Source organism: Taurulus bubalis, assembly GCF_910589615.1.
Source record: "Taurulus bubalis genome assembly, chromosome: 3".
NCBI lineage: Eukaryota > Metazoa > Chordata > Actinopteri > Perciformes > Cottidae > Taurulus > Taurulus bubalis.
In genome coordinates this window covers 27,797,362-27,816,134 of record NC_136591.1, presented here as the reverse complement: position 1 = coordinate 27,816,134, position 18,773 = coordinate 27,797,362, and the positions used below count along the sequence as shown (strand labels likewise).

At 38.7% G+C, this 18,773-nt stretch overlaps 1 protein-coding gene across 2 annotated transcripts in view; it reads left to right on the top strand.

Annotated features, from left to right (window-relative positions):
• The window catches only part of otofa (otoferlin a), a gene marked incomplete at both ends in the record, with an annotated part of 70,243 nt that overhangs the window by 16,933 nt on the left and 34,537 nt on the right, over positions 1-18,773 (top strand). For both annotated transcript variants that reach the window (XM_079216113.1, XM_079216114.1), the window contains 3 exons: positions 3,598-3,686; positions 11,606-11,705; positions 14,436-14,635. In XM_079216113.1, the coding sequence (XP_079072239.1) occupies positions 3,598-3,686; positions 11,606-11,705; positions 14,436-14,635 (389 nt within the window). The remainder of the gene's footprint in view (positions 1-3,597; positions 3,687-11,605; positions 11,706-14,435; positions 14,636-18,773) is intronic.

Sequence of the window (18,773 nt, the reverse complement as noted above, 5' to 3'; positions counted from 1 at the left end):
ATAGGAAAACACAAAATAGTTTTATTAAATATATTTCATCATCATAGCAACATGTAATCATTTGTGTCTTCGATTGTCAGCTAACTGGCTGATATACTGTCGCTATCCCATAAAGCTTTTGTTGGGTTAACCACTGAATCAAATGGCGATCCATATATTTCATCCAGTGTGTTTCATGTGAGTGTCTGCATCCATTTAGCCGAATGTATTGCAATGTTGCTCTTGCTGCTCTACTTGGCGAGATAGAAATTAAAAATAGTTGTATCTTTTTTTCTGAATAACAAAACAGTTTAAGGTCTTGAATCTTTAAACTTGTCTTTTAGATAACTCTCTTTCAGAAAGCAAGACAAAATAAAGTGTATTGGAGAACTTAGCTTGACAAATGTATATATTTTGCAGCTTAATGTTGCATAACACTATCTGAAATTGCTTTCTTCTGAGAAAAATTTAGTCTTTTTGAAAATGCTGTAGTGAATATTGCAAGAGTATTGTGTTTTGATTTCTCTAACACTGTGGCTAAATTCCATTTGCTTGTTTAAAATGTGTGCAGAGCTAAAGCATGCTAAACCTTTCCACTTTATCCCCTTAATGCATTCTCTGCTCTCATTTTATTTGTCTGCACGGCTTGGGTATTTAAACCAGTATAAGTACTCTTGTCCGTCATAGTGGCTGTGAAGGCGTTTGGCAAGATAAACAATTTAGCTCTTCATGTTTTGGATTCCTGCATGTGTGCTTTTCCAGAGATAAGTAGTCTTGGACAGCAGAGAACGAAGACAAGCAAAGCTTAATGGAAATGGAAATGTGTACCTGCACCAGCACATAAATGTACCACAGAGATGATTCAAATGAGTGGTTTTCTTACTCTGGGGAAATTAATGTGGCTACCCTGAGTCACTGGTGTTGAATAAAGAAAACATAGCAATGTTTGCAGTGGTGTTTGTATCATTTTAGCTCCAGTGTGTGTTATGACACACACTGGAGCTAAAATGATAGTATGTGTATATTAGGCATAATTTGCTCAATTAGCAGTGTGGGCTGTCATCTGTGCATTAAAACCATGCTGGGGCCTCTTTCTCTTTTCCCTCTCTCGGCTATTCAAACATTTTGGAGGAGATTTAGCGGCATGGCAGTGTTAGCCATAATCGTCGCAAACGACCATAACTCTGATGGTGTTTGCAGGCTGAATGTTGCCAAATGCAACAGTGAAACGCAGCAGAGAGGGAGGCAGGAGTACCGGTGCTCGTCATGCCTGGCTTAAGCCTGGGATGAGAGAGCAGTTACTGCAGGGCCTCAGGGCAGAGAGCTCAGAGTTATGGTTCAGTGCAGTGAGCACATGCCAACACACATATCCACAGATCCTTGAAAGCAGGTCTACCAGTAGCAGGTGGGAACCCCGGGATTCGGTAATGGGACAATCCTGATGGATCGCTCGCCTGATAGCCCGCAGGGTTTTCCTGAATGAGAGGCCAACATCAGCAGGGGGTGAATGAGTTTTAAATCACCTGTGCAACCCGCCTGCCCTCATACAGCCCAAGATATGAAAGTACAGATAAGAAGGCTCAGAGGAGATTTTACTGAAATCATGTCTCTAGCCTTATTTATTAATGTTGTTGTTCTGTACTTAATTTAGCTAAATTGTTGTAGTTAATCAACCCATGAGAGCTGAGTATATATCACATGTTTCTGGTGAACTTTACTGCTGTGCATGTTAATGCTTGTAGTGGGACTTTGATGCTTTCACGACATCTATCACATCGTTTTCTCACATATAATAGCTACTTGTGATTTCAGAATCACAAAACATAGTCCAAAGGAAGTGGTTTCAACGTGTCTATCTTAAGTAAAGCGATATGTGTGTGTCTGTCAATGTAAGCAAGTACCAACAAACCTGAAGGGAGTTCTGTATATATTTCCATGATATTAGACATTGAGGAGGGTTGTACTTAATTTTCTTTAACTGTGGACCATTTCCAGAAACATAAAAAAGATAATTTAATATATAAATTATTCTCAAACAGTTTGGGATAAAATCAAAATAGAATACAAACAGATAATAGAGAAAGTAAATTAACTTAACAAAACAGTACAGTAGAAAACAACAATGTAACTTAGATATTTATGATTGTATTTCTGGTATACTTATGTCAACATGCCATTCTGATTATGCATTTAATATTTGGTCTTTCAATCTTAAAAAATCAATATACATACATGATTTAATATACACCATACCACAAATATGCACTTTGTATCTACTGACAGACAACATTAATGACATCATTAGATAATCTTGTTTATACTTTTCCTATGAGCTTTGAGTAGCGTGTTCCACCCTTTAGGAAGAAGGTACTTTTTTCTTTATTAATTACTTGTTTCTATAATTGATCCTAAAGAGAGATGTACTTTGTACTTACTGGTGTGAAAAAACAATCAACGTATCATCCTAGTATCTGATCTGCCTAACAAAGCCAATTAGCAAATACATTACTGAAATATGTGGCAAAAAGTAAATCAAATATGTGCTTGTCATTTTTCCTTTTGTCATTTAAAGATATGAAATGAGCCACCTGAAATCTATTCAAACGCTAATTTCAGACTATAATTTAAATGAAAATGGTTGTTGACAGTGTTTTCATCTGTTTTCGCACATCCACAATTTGGGCTTTTTCTCAAGGATATTTAGGCATTTTCAAGACATTCATTAACACACAGTTGTGCTTGGCGGCTGCTTTTTTTTCTCTTGTTTTACCTTAGAGCAAAAAAACTAATCAATATTCTCAATCGGTGCTATAGAACCTGGACATGTGGTGATAAATATAACATTGTAATGTTGTATTCCCTCTGGAGCTGGATGGGATTATTTTAAACTCAAGGACACTTCAGAGGAACATGTGCTGACACACGTGACACAAGGTCATTTGTTTGTGGACTCAGATTGACTTGCACAGACAAGGCTCTAGTTTGTAAACCTCATTGAATCATGGTTTAACTTAATATCATATTGCACCAAACTTTAAAACTATCTTATATTATGAAAGGTTAAATACAAGGCTCTCTTTAAAGGTCAGTTTTTCTCTGAACCTAAATTGAATTAAATTATGTTGCACCAAAATCTTATACTCCAAATTGAAATGGTATCATGTATTAACTTTAAACTGACACTTGAGGTGCTTTAACTTTTAAAATGGCTTTTTGAGATGGATTGATTCAAAAATAACAGGCTCAACTCAGTTACAACCCTGCCAAAGTAGTTTACTTCATAGTGAGCAGTAATTGGAAGTTTCGGACACTTACAATCAGCATCATTTTGGTTATCACTGCCAAAAGAGAACAACATTTATCATTGCATAGAAAGTAGCCTAGAAGCCATGGACGCTACTTTTTTAAAACAGGATGCGTAATGTTTTATTTAGAACTGTGATGATTAATCATCAAGAAAAAAATTCCAGCTTCTCAAATGTGATTGTTTGTGCTTTTTTTCCTGTTATATAGCTTTGTAAATGGATTATCTTTGGGTGATTTACTGTTGGTTGGATGAACATGACTTTGAATTAACACAATAATGGATGAATTCAAGTCTTATCTTCTCTTTCCCAGGTATTTCGGTGGCCCATTGCCAGCAGGCTGGATGGAAACGAGGTGCTGGAGATCCAAGTGTACAATTACAGCAAAGTATTTTCCAACAGGTAAGGTTGCCCTGCTGCCCACGGCTTGTCCCTAAACCACATTTAGCAGACCAAACAGCATTTCAGGGTAAACTGTTTGTGGCCCCAGTGCCCTTCTTATCTTCCTGCCAAAGCCTGTGACCAACTCAGACTGACACACGGTGTGTGTTTGGAGAATAAGCGTGTATTCCCTTAGAGCTTGTTCTAAATTGACTCAATTGTGTGTGTAACAGACTGCAAACCACAGAGCGGGCCATGAGTGAGTTTCACATCAGGAGGGAATGAAACAGCATCAGCTCCTCAGTAATGGGCGTATTTGTCACTTTAACACACAGGGTGCTTTAGTGCAAATTGTTTGATGTCAAATTTGTTTCAAATTTGTTTTTATATAATACTGATTGATTAATTAATATTTGCAATTTAGACCCATTGTGCTGTCATTGTTTGTATGATTTTACTGACAAATCCAAAGCTAAGGAGAAAGTATTTAAATTATGAGCTATTTACAGTTTTTACATTAACGACCAAAGGGCGATTGAGCAATGCAATGATACTCAAACCTGAAGGGTCTGCAAAGCCCTCCAATTACTCCAAATAAATAATTTGTGCAGAGGCGATTGTTGAAACTGGCCAATTAACTAATTCCCCTTTACTCCTCCTCTACCTCCTCCTCCTCATCATCTTCTTCTTTTTCTTGTTTTTCTTCGTCTTTCTTTCCCTTGAAGAGTGTTTTCTTCTGGTGTTTCCAGATCTGATAAGACGTAGGCTGGTTGTGGCAGGAAGTCTGTCCATATCTTGTGTCCGTAACAAATCCAATCAGATCACTACAGCTGCTGCGTTTAACTAACTGGCTCACTGGTTGGCGTGTCCAGACTCAGGACACTTTATGTCGCCCACATAGTCATTAAAACTTTGCATGGTTGTCTCTGTCTGTTTGTGGTCGGATATGTAGTATGTGTGTGTACCGTGGCCTTTATATATTTTATGTGTTACCTTATCTTGTCAGCCAAGTGTGGATGTAGGTGTGTGTGAATATGTGTATTGTAGGTGGAGACACATTTATCAATCTGTCTCACTTTTCTCTCATAGGTAAAAGCTGTGACGGGTGGGCTGACAGATGTTGTATCAGTTCCACATCTCAGCAACTCTTAGCTGTCATCATTCATTTTTTATGGTGCCATTGTGTGGAAGAGGAAACAAAAACAAGACAGCTACACATAACAAGTCAAAGAGGGTCAGAAAGTTCTCACACAGGAAGATCACGTCGCCACTCTTAATTACATCACATTACATTTCATTTAGCTGATGCTTTTATCCAAAGCGACTTACAATAAGTGCATTCAACCATGAGTACAAACTCAGAACAACAAGAATCAAGAAAGTACAATTTCTTCAAGAAAGCCATACTACAAAGGGCTATAAGTAAGTGCCATTTAAGTGCCACTAAAGTGCTTTCTTTATTCAAGATATAGTCGTAAAAGATGGGTTTTTAGTTTGCGGCAGAAGATGTAGAGACTTTCTGCTGTCCTGATGTCAATGGGGTAATCTTTCTTACAAAATCTGTAATTGGTGTATTCAAGTCTTTCATCATTAACCCAAATATTATGCACTCATGCCCGTTAAAACACATTTAAAGTACTTTCCAATTTTGAGCACAGAAACAGAGAATTTCTGAGAGAAAATAAGCAAAAAAAGAAAGAATTAATCATTGAATTTTTTTGCGAGCATTTGTCATCCCCTCACTGCTTGATAACGGCCTGATCTCAATGCACGTGCAAGTACCCAAAAATATGCGATATGCAAGTTATGTGCACATACACAAGTAAAGTGGCATTCAAAGACACTTACCCGCGTGCACACACACACACACACACACACACACACACACACACACACACACACACACACACACACACACACAAGTGGGTAAATAATTCAAAATGAGTCATAGCTTGTGTTGTTCTCACACCTGCTCCATATGTCCACAAGCAGCATCATTACCAGGGTAACTGATCTGCGTTCAATACTGTCTGCACCAACACACTGTACGGCCAGTGTGTCACACTGTGCGACCATATGTGCGATCATATTTCCACAACAAATGCAGAAAGCGATGATGCAGGATGGTTCTCTGTGCTTCGATGCATCTCGCCCATGTTTTATGATCTGTTTTCCCCTGTGGCAAACATATATATATATATATATATATAAGCTTTTTTATTCTGCATGATAACTTCCCACAGTGGTCTGACTGTCTCACAATGTTAAACACATCTGCGCAGGGTTACAGTATCTGATATGTTTGCAAACTTTATTGTATATGAACCTTTTTAGTTGTAATCCTTAACAGTCCTGGTTGATTTAGAATTTATATTTGTGTAAAAACAATGGGATTGTGCTAAAAGTTTAGCAGGCTGGAGTGTTTTTGTTGGTACATGAACTTCAATTTGTTTGAATTGTTTGAATAGTTTTATTTTTGTGTGTACGCAATGGAGAAAACCTGCCCTACAGCATTTCAGAAATGTTGCCACAGTCACACAAGTTTATAATACAACGTTTGAAATATTGCAATACTTTCATCAGTGGGCCATAGAATCAATCACCTTTGTGTTACAGTCTTCGATAGTGACTTAGAGTCCCAGTGAAACAGAAGAGCGTCTTTAGCTTCTGCACTGTGACTTCTTCCCCAGTTCAACAACATATTTGAGCACTGTACAGTTACAAGAGGGATTGAAACCAAAGCATTCACATTGAATTTACACATTTTACATATGACCATTTATCACAAAGGACTTCATAAATCAAAGGTTGAACATTGCAGATTCTAAATATGATTGCCATAATTGAATCTGGCAGTGGCGGGCTGTGCATTTTTTACCTAGGCCTGCTGTCTGATATCGTATACATAAATAGGCAGCTAAGCTAATAGGGAAAAAATAATTATAATACATGTAGCGTATTTGTGAAAAACAATTACATTATAAAATAGCTATAACTTTGTGATTCTGTTTTGGCCAGCAGAGAAGGCTTAGCAGGCCCTGACGGCCCACCACCGGAATCTGGGTGAGACATCGAACCAAATTTTAAATTCTATAATGTTCAATGTACTGTTCAATGGAGCAGGCAGTTTTTCTCAGTTTTATCTTGTACAATTCAATTGGACAATATTTGATCAAATTAATCTTCCGCTGTCTTTCTCTTACTCTGATCTCAGCAATAAATCAAATCATGCAATTTATTATATTTTTTCTGTTTATCTTAATGGTTTTTACTTAGCAATAGCCACAGGACATAGTGTTGTAGCCTGGCTACTGGTCTTTCCTGGCTTCAAAAGTGTAATTCCACGCTGTAGACATTAAGGCTCAACAGTTTATTGCTTGGTCTTAAAATGCAAGCAGATAAACATACACTTGCTGAATTTGATCTTGGCTACATCATGCTTGAAGCACTGGAATATACATTGTGGATTTATACCTTTTTACATTTTGTATATAACTAGAAACACATTTTTGTGATTTAGATTATGTATTTTAATGACATTTCATTTAGTAAGTTGTCAATCAATTAGCAGAATGGCCTTATAACAATATATATATATATATATATTATATTTATAATTCAGTATCAGTATATATATATATATATATATATATATATATATATATATATATATATATATATATATATATATATATATATATATATATACTGATTCATTTTCTATAAACTTCATCATCAAAAGTGCATATGCCATCATTGTTTAGCCCTAATTGTATATTTAGAACATTAAGCACATATTAATACTGCAGTATATTTATGGACACTTGCTGCAGGTCTTTAAAAGGTCTAGAAAAAGGTCTAAAAAAATAAACAGCCCCATTATTACCTCCTTTCTTTCTGGCTCACTTTCTACAGAATGAGATTTAAATACATCACATGTGGGCCATGCTGTGTTCACCCGTTATGTTGAATGTTTATTGTGTCCAGTGGCATGGCTGTTGTGGCTGGAGCAACACTCTGCTTGTAACGACAACAACTAGGATAATGTTGCTGCGTTTAACACACCCAGACACGCTGGTGGACACTGACCAGCAAAAGACAAGTCTTAATAGAGTTTTCAGTTTACTTTTGTTTGTCTTATCTGATTGTCTTTATGTGTTTGTATGAAAGACTGGAGTGTGGTTTGCCTCCATGTGTATCAATAGTTATTCATCCTTGAACACAAAGTTTGCTGAATCTTCTCATGTTTACATCAGTGTGTGTGTGCACCGATGGGAGGCTGTGCTCGGCAGAAGCTTCTCCTCGGCCAAATCACATCTGTCAGCTGTTACATGTTCTTTTCACACTATAGTTACTGTACCAGCAGCTGGGATGGATTAGTGAAATCTCAAGAACAACTTTATTTGATTTGGAAAAGTATTTTACATTTCACAGCTGCGCTCACCTCCACACAAGTTCACCTAAACCAGAGATTTGTATCATAGTCACGCCTCGATATTCAGGGGAACGTTCAGCCACACAAAAAAAAAATATTACATATATATATAAATACAATTGAAAGGGAAGGGAGCTCTGAATTATAAAGCAGATGAAAGTAAATTGTTTGCAAAACCTCAATCAATAATGAATGCCACCTTTTGAAGTGCTAAAAAGTGAGCCAGAACATGATAGGGCCTGCTCAGTTCAATTATTCAGCACTTGTACAAACGCTACAATTGCAGAAAGGAAATGACAGACCATTTGCTGGACATATTGATCACCACAGTCTGGGGAAGGATTGAGGATTACATAGGGTTAGTATTTTCAGTGATGTTGCTCAGAGGTGAGACGCTTCCACTCCTCTTCACAGGAAAAGTTGACTGCAGAAAACCGTTAATATCCTGACGGACTCTCTTGAGTCACGTCAAGCCTGAAAAGTTGAGCATGGAGTGATTCAGTGGTAAGCCTGGCAGACATGCACCTTCACAGAGTCAAGTTAATAATGCGGTACATTCTAAATGTACCGCATTACTAAGTTCTTAGGCACCGCTGACGAAGGTAGCCTCACTTTCAACTGTACGTTAAATTCATCACCACCAACTCCAGAGGAAAGACATAGTATAGGTGAGCACAGAGATGGAGATAAAGACAGGCAGCAGGTGGACAAGAGAATGCATCTACTGAAGAAAATGCCTGGGTGTGAGGTTTGGCAAGATCTCTGGACACTAGAAAATATGTATTGACTGGAGGAAAGATACGGTGCTATTGCTGACAGCTTGAGAATATCAAGAACACGTGAGAAAATCTGAAAGTTATAAGTTCTCTGGCTTTCCAGGGACTGAAACGTACAGTGCTTGTTCAGCAAGGTGCATGCTGCACCAGGAGAGCTAACGCCTGAAACAGAGATGAAAGCTCTTGTGGGAATTTCATCCAATCAACACATTTCAATGATCAGAGCAGTGCTGTGAAGACCACTGCCCTTATAATGGATGAAACTCGTGACCTTATGACCTCACACAGGATCCTAATTAGGCCAACGGGGCTAGCCACTGAGCAGACGGACATCCCAGAAAAACACACATTTTCGTGAGGACAAATACATCTCCAATATGTTGCAGCAGGAGTAGTTGAGCATGAAAAATGTAGGTAGAGGGGTAGAATAAAAGCAGGTAATAAACAGTGTGAATGTTATTTTCTCACTGATAATTAACTTCTGCCTTTATTCTTCTTCTTTGGTTCTAAATGTATTAATTTGTTATCTGTGGGTTTTATGTATTGAGGTGAGGTGTGCTTGTTTACATTATCTTGTTTGTGTGCCCTGTGCTCATTCACTCTCGTCTGACTGTCGATGTTGATAGCCATGTTCAGCCCACATCATTAGCAGCCACCCATGTGTATTTCCTCTGTGAGTGTGTGTGTGTGTGTGTGTGTGTGTGAGCATACAAGTGGTAAGCTATTGATCGTATGCTCTTGTTTTATGATATTACCTCTCTCTGCGGACTCATCCAGCCTGGTGATTGCGTGTCTATTATTTCCAACGACTGTCTTGTTGCTCCATTTTACTAAAGTATTTTATAAGTGTTATCCTGTCTGTCACTTATGTATTGAAATTAAAAACGCCACTGGATTTTTCAATCCATATGTTAATGGCATCTATGTGAGCTAGTGTCCATTAGAGTACAGTAGAAATAACATATGGCTGTGGCTCAGTGTGGGCTGCGCTGAATGTTTGTTGTGTGCGGCTGGACAACAAACTGTTTTGGGGGGAAACTCCTTAAATTATTCACCAGCTCTAATTGGCCAGCTGAATGGGGACTGTACCAGGTTTCTTCTCACTGTTATAGTCTGTGACGGATCCTTGGGCAGCATAGAAATTAACTTCATGTCTCATGATCTTAAATATAAAAACAACAACAAAAAAAGACTATTCTGTTTCCAATAATGACAACGAAGAACCTCTAAACCTTAGCAAACCCAAATCGCAATGTTTCCCAATTGCAGAGTTGGTTATTTGAGGGTTAAAATGTCCATGCATTGGCAATATAACTCTATAACCAATACATTTGGTTTCATTACCTTAAACGAAGGAAAAGTTATCATAATTATTTGGCTGTTGATAAGAACACTGTTACTCCAAAGACGATATGAATGCAGCATTACTATATTTAAATAATGAATTTAATTATGTTATGAGGTTTTACTCAAATAAAAAACAAATGCTGTTTGATGTACATTTTCCCATTTACCCTGCCAGTTAGACGTTTGTTAATATATCTAATTTTGAAGAAAAAAGTTATGGTTAAAAGCAAAATGTGCCGCACTTGCTGAATCTCAGGTCTCGTTAGCCTTCAGCTTTCAAATTAAAGCAAAGAGAAAGGAGAAAGAACTTATTCTTGTCATTAAATGGCAACTTTAGAAAATAGAAGCAAAAGACAACATTTTCATTTGGTGTGCTGGGTGAATGAATGGTGTGCAAGTCTTCATCCATTACTTGTGCGTCCTTGGGGGGGGCATCACTAAGAGATTCATTGGCTGACAAATTGTTGCCTGGTGCTGGAATGTGTTGAAAGCTTTGGAGAAATAGCTGTCTGAAATGCTTGAAGACCTGAGTCGCAAAGTAAAAGCTTCTGGAATACTTAAGCAATAAGGTACGAGAGGCAGTACTGTATCGTCAATAATGTACTGTTCAAGGGTATTGCTAATTGTCACACCAACGCTTTCCAATGTGTTCTTAATGGTGCTTATTGTATATTATAAGGAAATACCACGGAATGCCACTTTGAGTGGGAGGTAGCTTACAATCAGTTGGTCTGAGCTAGTTTTATAAAGGAAAGTAATTGAACGCAGTATGGAGGCAGCCACACGGAGCAACAAGCCAAACCAGCAGCTGAAGCTACAGGGTAGATCGTTGATTCTCAGTGGCATCAGTAGTGTTAGCAACATTCACAGTATTAAAAACGTCCACACTACAGGGAGTTTATAAATGAAGTGTAAATATGAGTTAATATGATGGCCTGTGAAGTTTTCTTCGAAACAAACAAAACATATGTTTACATGTCTTACCACACTTCTGACAGTTGTGTACAACATAATGACAAAAACCCGGGGATGCTACGTGAAAGAGACTGACATACTGTAGTTGGCTGTCAAAGGCAGTATGTTATTTTCTCAATGGCTCTCACAGAAACACCATCCATCACACAGCAGTCTATCACTGACACACACTTAATTGCACACTCTGACACTAAGTGGTGGAGACCAGATGTTTTAGATGAATAAAAAAGTACTATTTGATAAACCAGCGATGTGACAATGACTAAAAAGACTGTAGATGCACACACAGGGAAACAGATGGGCAGCAGAGGTCAAACAAAGGACACTGTGAATTGATGTAATGCCTTGTATTGATCTCACAAATTTCTTTTTACGATGTGTGACTCTCCTTTGGTGTTTCCCTGCAGACTGGTGGGGACTTTCTGTATGGTACTTCAGAAGGTGGCTGAGGAGGGACACCTCGAGCTGACCGACACCCTCACCGACGATAACAACACTTCAATAAAGGTAAAGGTTGTTGTAAATCAATTAATGCTGGTTTACAGCTGCCATGGGTATGCTACAAGGACATCCAAAATGAGGAGAAAACACCATTTATGTTGGGATGAGATTTGTGGAAATGTGTATTTATGCTGAAGGCATCTAGAATACTTAAATATGTGCCATCCCTAAAGAAAATAGGGAGTTTGGACTTTAAATAGTGTACTTGTATAGCTTCAATGAAGAGCTGATGCAAAAATATATATTTAATGTCATTAAAGATACAATTAAAAGGGACAATTATAGTCCAAAAATAGTTTACCAAAGCTGAAATCAAACGCTTTATAGTTGTAAAATTATACTACAATTGCATAGTAGAATTTAAATGAAATCGTATTAGTCAGCAAAATGCATTTTCAAACAATTAGGGGAACATTAAATAAAGAACTTGCACATCAACAAGGATTTGATGGAAATACAGTCTCTTCGCAACATCAGCACAATAACATTAATAACATTGATCCAGATATTCTCTATTGATTAGAAATTGTGTAGAGAACAGCTAAACTGGGAGCAGCTCAGTGGCGACGATGAGTGTGAAGAGGATTTGAGGTTTCAAAGCACCCCGGGGTGCAGAAATGTGTTAGTGGAGCTGGCAGTGCTGATGTGATGTTTCTGAGATGATAAAACACAGCATGGGAGTGTTTTAGGGCTAACAGACACACACACACACACACACACACACACACACACACACACACACACACACACACACACACACACACACATCCACTCACAGCCACTGCCATACTGTATGCGCAAGTGGCTTCTCGTAAAATCACACATCAAAACACACACACACGCACGCACGCACACACACACACACACACACACACACACACACACACACACACACACACACACACACACACACACACACAATTAAGAGAATTCCAGTGCTTACCTCCCTGGAGGAAGAAACTAAATCCAACACTTTTACCTACAGCTGCACTGGTTGCCATAGAGACAATATGCTCGTACTATGAGGAGCATATTGCAATCTCCTGGCGGACTACAGTGATTGTCTTGAGAGAGAGAGAGAGAGAGAGAGAGAGAGAGAGAGAGAGAGAGAGAGAGAGAAAGAGAGAGAGAGAGAGAGAGAGAGAGAGAGAGAGAGAGAGAGAGAGAGAGAGAGAGAGAGAGAGAGAGAGAGAGAGAGAGAGAGAGAGAGAGAGAGAGACCGACCGACCGACCGACCGACCGACCGACCCTCATCTGTCTTTGTCAGGAGAATAAATTGGCCGGTTCGTAATAAAGATGCAGTCATTGACAGGAGGAAAATATTTGTCCAAACACGACTTCCCAGAAGACTTCAAAGACAAACTCCAGTGTCACCAATATTTCTGGCCTGACTAAATCATTGTCAGTCCGGATTCCCACAGCAAATACAAGGTGGAAGAGGTCTCGTTAAAGTGTGTTGTCTTTACTGACTAAGACTAAGCTTTAAGGTGTTGCCTAATTTCAGACAGAATTGTCAGCTACTTCCACTTCCCATCTTCAATCCAACAATGTGTCCACTCTAATCAATTTCAATGGTGTTGACTGCAAACATTTTTTATTTTGCTAACTAACCACTAATGACCAGCGTTTCCCCCTGAATTTTATGTGCTTTAAGACTTAAGAAGTCAAGAAGTGATGTGTTGCCATGATTACATACTTTGTGCTGGTGTTTTAGGAGTGGAGCGGATCAAGATAGTTAAAAAAGAAAAGTAAAAAAAAACATAACTAGTCTTCAATGTTGGGCGATATTGAGACATACCAAAATATTTTCAATTTGTCATATTAAATTCAAAACTCAAATACATAACAATTATATGGCCATCTGATAAGAACAACTGATGACATGTTTCACAGTCCCACTTAAGGCGTGAGAGCAGTAAATGGCAGTATATATGAGATATAAACTACAGGCCTAAGGCCTGTAAGGCCTATGCAAAAGTATAATCTTCCTGACTGAACTTCTGCTGGAGCTTCATTAAAGCTGCACTATAAAAATAGCAGAAAACCTCAGCATGTTAGCATGTTAGCATTTGCTAATCAGCACTAAACACAACGTACTGATGAGAAGGTCATTAGTTTTGCAGATATTTGGTCATAAAACAAAGTACTGGACACAATTTAAATTATGAGATCATAAAGGTGCCACATGAAAAGTCAAGGGTTCACTAAAGTTTTTACAGTTCATCCTGAGGGGAACATGAATGCAGAGTCGTGAATTTCACGGCAATCCATCCAACGGTTGTTTAAATATTTAATTGTGGACCAAAGTGGTGGATCGACCAACAGATACAGATACATTATGGCCTATAGAGCCAAGCTTATGCTAAGCTAAGATAAGATATTATGCTAAGACATGTTGAATGATTTTCGTATCCAAAGGAATATAAGTTATGACAGTGATGACAGCGGTGACAAACAAATTAGATTAGTTTCAGGGATATTAATCAGAGTGTCTAGAATTGACACGTCAGATAGTCGTTTGAGATTTTGGTGCAGAGATAATGCGTCAGCAGCAGCTGAACAGGTGGTTTAAATACATTGCCACATTTTATAACTATCGTTTTACACACATTAAGATAAAATTACCTTTCCACCAAATGCTTTGAAGATAAAAAAAAAAGGTACACTGTGATTGTTGTGGAAGTGAAGGCATATTAATTATCTGCTGATCGTTTTCTCATTTTGGTCTGTTTTCAGACCTGCGTTACCATAGAGATAAAATACCAGTCGATGGATGGCACAGTGGGAGTGTGGAGCGACGGGGAGTTCCTCGATGTTCCTGAGGACCGTGACGGGATGTTTGCCTTTGAAACGGACAGTTTACTGTCAGGACAAAGCCACGGGTCGGGGACGTCTCCTGGACGATCCTTACAGGGATCCATACCGACCTTCAGGAAGTGAGTCATGCACACAAACTATCTCCACGATAACTCCACTTCCTGATGTAAGAGTGAATCAAGCTGTGCAATGCTGATGATTTGCCTCTGAATATTTAATGACTCTCCACAACAGCAAGAAAGATGTCGTTTTAATGATGTACTTTAGTTCAAGGGTTTTATAGTTTTTTAAGAGCTCATTAATAGTAGCGCTGAGGCACACATGGGAGAGACAATAACTGGAATGCATTGAAGTTGGCAGATGGATCCAAAATTCACACATTAAAGAGGAGTCACACTGTCAGCTGATGTAACATCTGTCACTGTTATGGAGGAGAACATGGAGGGGTCCTGTGCTTAAAGGGATAGTTCTGGTCTTTTGGAGTGGGGTTGTATGAGGTACTTATCCCTCCTCAGCAGTAGTGTATCATGACCTACAAATGATGGTTCGGCAAGTCCCCGCCTTGGAGGAGCAGACAGGAGTTACTTTGAATGGGGATGTCAACATCAGTTTAAGTGTACGCTATATTTAGAATATATCCGTTTGTTTATTTTGCCGTGAGACAACCGTTGCAGATCACAAGGGTTGCTGGTCTACTGCTGTTTGTTTGAATTCATGAAAGTCGCACCAAAACACCTATTAGTTCATAATAATAGACAAGTAATCCCATTCTATAGAAGACTATATAGGTTTAGTCCGAAAAACTGTAAAACCCTCTGACCCACAGCACTGTCAGCTTGTTTTCTGTGGTTTGCTTGTTGTGCTTCTGCTGAACAGAATGTGAGATTATTTGTGGGTGGTATTGATTTCCACTGAGTATCTGCACAGCCAGACCTCTAAATCCTTCATTATGCTGCATGTTGAATGTGTGCTGGAAAAAATGTGTATGTGTGAGGTTGAATGCTGTCGGATGCAGGTTTTTTGTTTGTTGACACTGAATGTCTTAGAGCATAAAATTGTTCAGTCTGCCGACGTGAGACTTGAACAAGCCTGAGGTAAATTTGACTAATCTAAGTTTTAGAGCATCCCACGGGTGTTGTATAACAGATACAGTGTTTGGATTTTGTCAACAGAGAGGGAAAAAAGTACCGCTATAGAGGAATACTGTTCACTGAACGAGGATTCAATAAAAGTGGGAAGAAATTAGTCACTAAACTCATGAAGCTAAAACTTGATATCAGATTTCATTACATTTCCTGACCCTTCTGCAGGGGAAGAAGCCCTCTGTCCTTGCTGCTCGACGAGGGCACCTGTCATCTAGTTGCAGTTGCTGCACAGAGCTGTCAGTCAGACTTAGTAATGGCTGCCGTAGGGCTTTCATCAGAAAAAAAGTTGGGACCTGCTGAGAAAAATACCAAGTAACTTCCAGCCAACCAACAAATCCCCCTCTAATCTGCCTCTCACTGGTGTTAGTCAGACTGATGGGCTTGTATGAAACATATTTTAATAGCCTTGCCATTTCCCCTTCATATCCTGAATTTCCAGCTGCTCAGTTTATATCTGGTTAGAGGTTTTCAGAATTCAACTTTCTAAAAAGGTTTCACTGTGTCCTGAATTCTGACAGGATGCGGCCAGCGCCTATTGTTCTTGTTCTGGTAATGAGGTGTTAATGGGCAGGAAATGATAACCAGGGATGACTCTTATTCCGTGCGGGAAGAGGAGGAGGGGGAAGGGAATATCATAAACAGTTTATCCTCAAGGTAGATTTCCTACATCCTTCCTGTCTGTCTGATTCTTCCACATGTTTGGTCTTCTCTTTCATGCAGATGCAATATATCTCAGCAATGTCACCTTAGTAATCTTTTTATTCTTTAAGCCAAACACATCTGTCTTTCTGCATCTCTAAACTTTGAGAGAACAAGACTTATATAATATTTCTAAAACTCTTCAGAGACATGCGGACACAAACTCCTCTATTATGTATTATGCCCACGCCGTATCATAACTGTTATGAGTTAACGCATGAATGAGTGGAAGAACAAACAGAAGAAGTGTATCTATGGTACAATGAGATCCACCGACTGCCGTCTATTTCTGTTATATCTCGTGCAGACTAAAGGTCATGCTTGCTGTTTTTATGACTTTGTGCACTTTGCCATTTTCAGTGGGAATTTCATTTTATGAGTATGACTGCAAGAGAGTGGCTCGTTTAAGGATTTGTGGTTCCTCCTTCTCCCCTTAATTGAGTGAAATTGCACCCAAAGTTGGCCATCCTGCTACCACCTCTCCTTTCTACAGCTTCTACGTTGTCTCTGGTCCTGCAGGATGATTTATGGCATGAAGCTGGCTTTTGCAGGAGTTTTGTTATTCCTAATAAATAAATCTGCCAGTGTAGCAGATCTGCTGAATAGTGCATGCAAAAGTGCAAATGTGCAAGACAAGAAGAGAAAGGATTTAAGCCTCCAATTGTCATTTGGACATCGATTACTAGAAAAAAAGACAAACAATGAGATGAAATGTGGTTGCACATTGGAGTGTGATCACACTTCAACACTGGTTCAACAGCCTGAGAGGCCAAGATTTTTTATCTTGTAAAAACAAGTCATGAATTATTTTTGCTTTGCCTCACTGAGACATGTTGCTGTAAATAGTCATTGTGTTTATTCAAACCTTTTCAATATGCATGATTCATTTGCATAAGATCAAATAGGAACTCAAAAGAGACAATTGAGCCCTGGCAAAGCTTCTGTTGAAAGGATCGTTTACTGAAACAAGTGTTCATTTATTTATTATGATTTTGTGATGTGTGTGATTCATTTGTCCAGCAGTGTAAATTGCTGTGTCTTCAAAAGCCGCTCTGGCGTCACATGAGGATGATGTATCATCACTCGGCGCTGTGGTACAGGTGTTGCCTTTTATCTCACTCGTCTTTGTCTCGGTGAGTCGGGCTCACTGCAGCACTGACTCCCTGTGGAAACAGTCATAACAACAGATACAGAAGCATGGCATTCTTATACAGGATAAAAAATATGAATTTAAAATATATTATTCATTGCCTTTACTATTATTTGGATAGCTTTCAGCTTTCAAATGTACAGTACACCCTTGTCAGCAAAATACAAATCTTAAGATCAGTGAGTCGAAACATTGCTGACACACTGGAATCACAGATGAAGCTTCACAGAATCCATTTCTGCTCAGGCAATATAATGGCATAATCTATATACAATCAAATACAAATGTAATTGTACATTATAAATCCTTCATGCTTGCTTATAAATGATCTAAACCAGTGGTTCTCAAATGGGGGTACGTGAAGGCATTCCAGGGGGTATGTGAGATTTTTAAATATATTTAAAATGAACATCCATCAAAAAATCTTTTTAACATTGTAATTTAATAAACACTCAATAAAATATAAGTGCACGTTCATAAACTGAATTGTATATATCCTATATTAAATCAGACACTGATGGCACAGTGCTGTGTATTACATCTTTTTTTCAACCAAAAATGCTTTGCATTGGTTAGGGGGTACTTGGCTGAAAAAATATTTCACAAGGGTACATCACTGAAAAAAGGTTGAGAACCACTGATCTAAAGGATATGTTGGTCATGTGTTCTTCTGCTTTGTTCCCTTTTGCAGAGACTGGATTGAAGCAAATGTCTTTTACATTTTTGGCATTCCTGGTCTCTTCTTGTGTAGTGGTATTCTCTCCAGAGACTCTGTGTGTGTGAGCTCCTCTCGTGTGTCTTGCTGTGGTTTACAGTGGTTGTCATTCTCAGCTTGCATGATAGCACGCTGTGTACATTTGAGCACAGTAAGCTCCTTATTCCTCTGTTCCAAGCCCTGATGTGGGAGCAGTCGATGACAACATGAGGACATGCCTCTTGGGGTAAATCCCAGTTTCTGCATCACCTGTGTGTTTGTTGCAGATGGGAGTTAGGAGCTGATCTTCTTATAAAATATGATTATTTATGAGATTACATGAAAGGAAATGTCTTTGGAAATCCCTTAGACATGATCAGGAATGTCAAGAAGAAATGAACACTTCAAAAAGAAAAGCCTTTTGAAAGTCTTCAAAGTCGTGTGAATTAAAGTACATTTTCCAGCCTAGTTGATGCAATATCAGCAAAAAATAACGGTTGTTGTGTAATGCACATTCTTTTACTCCATCCTCCCTTTTCATTTTGCTCCACCATCTTTCTTTCTTCCTC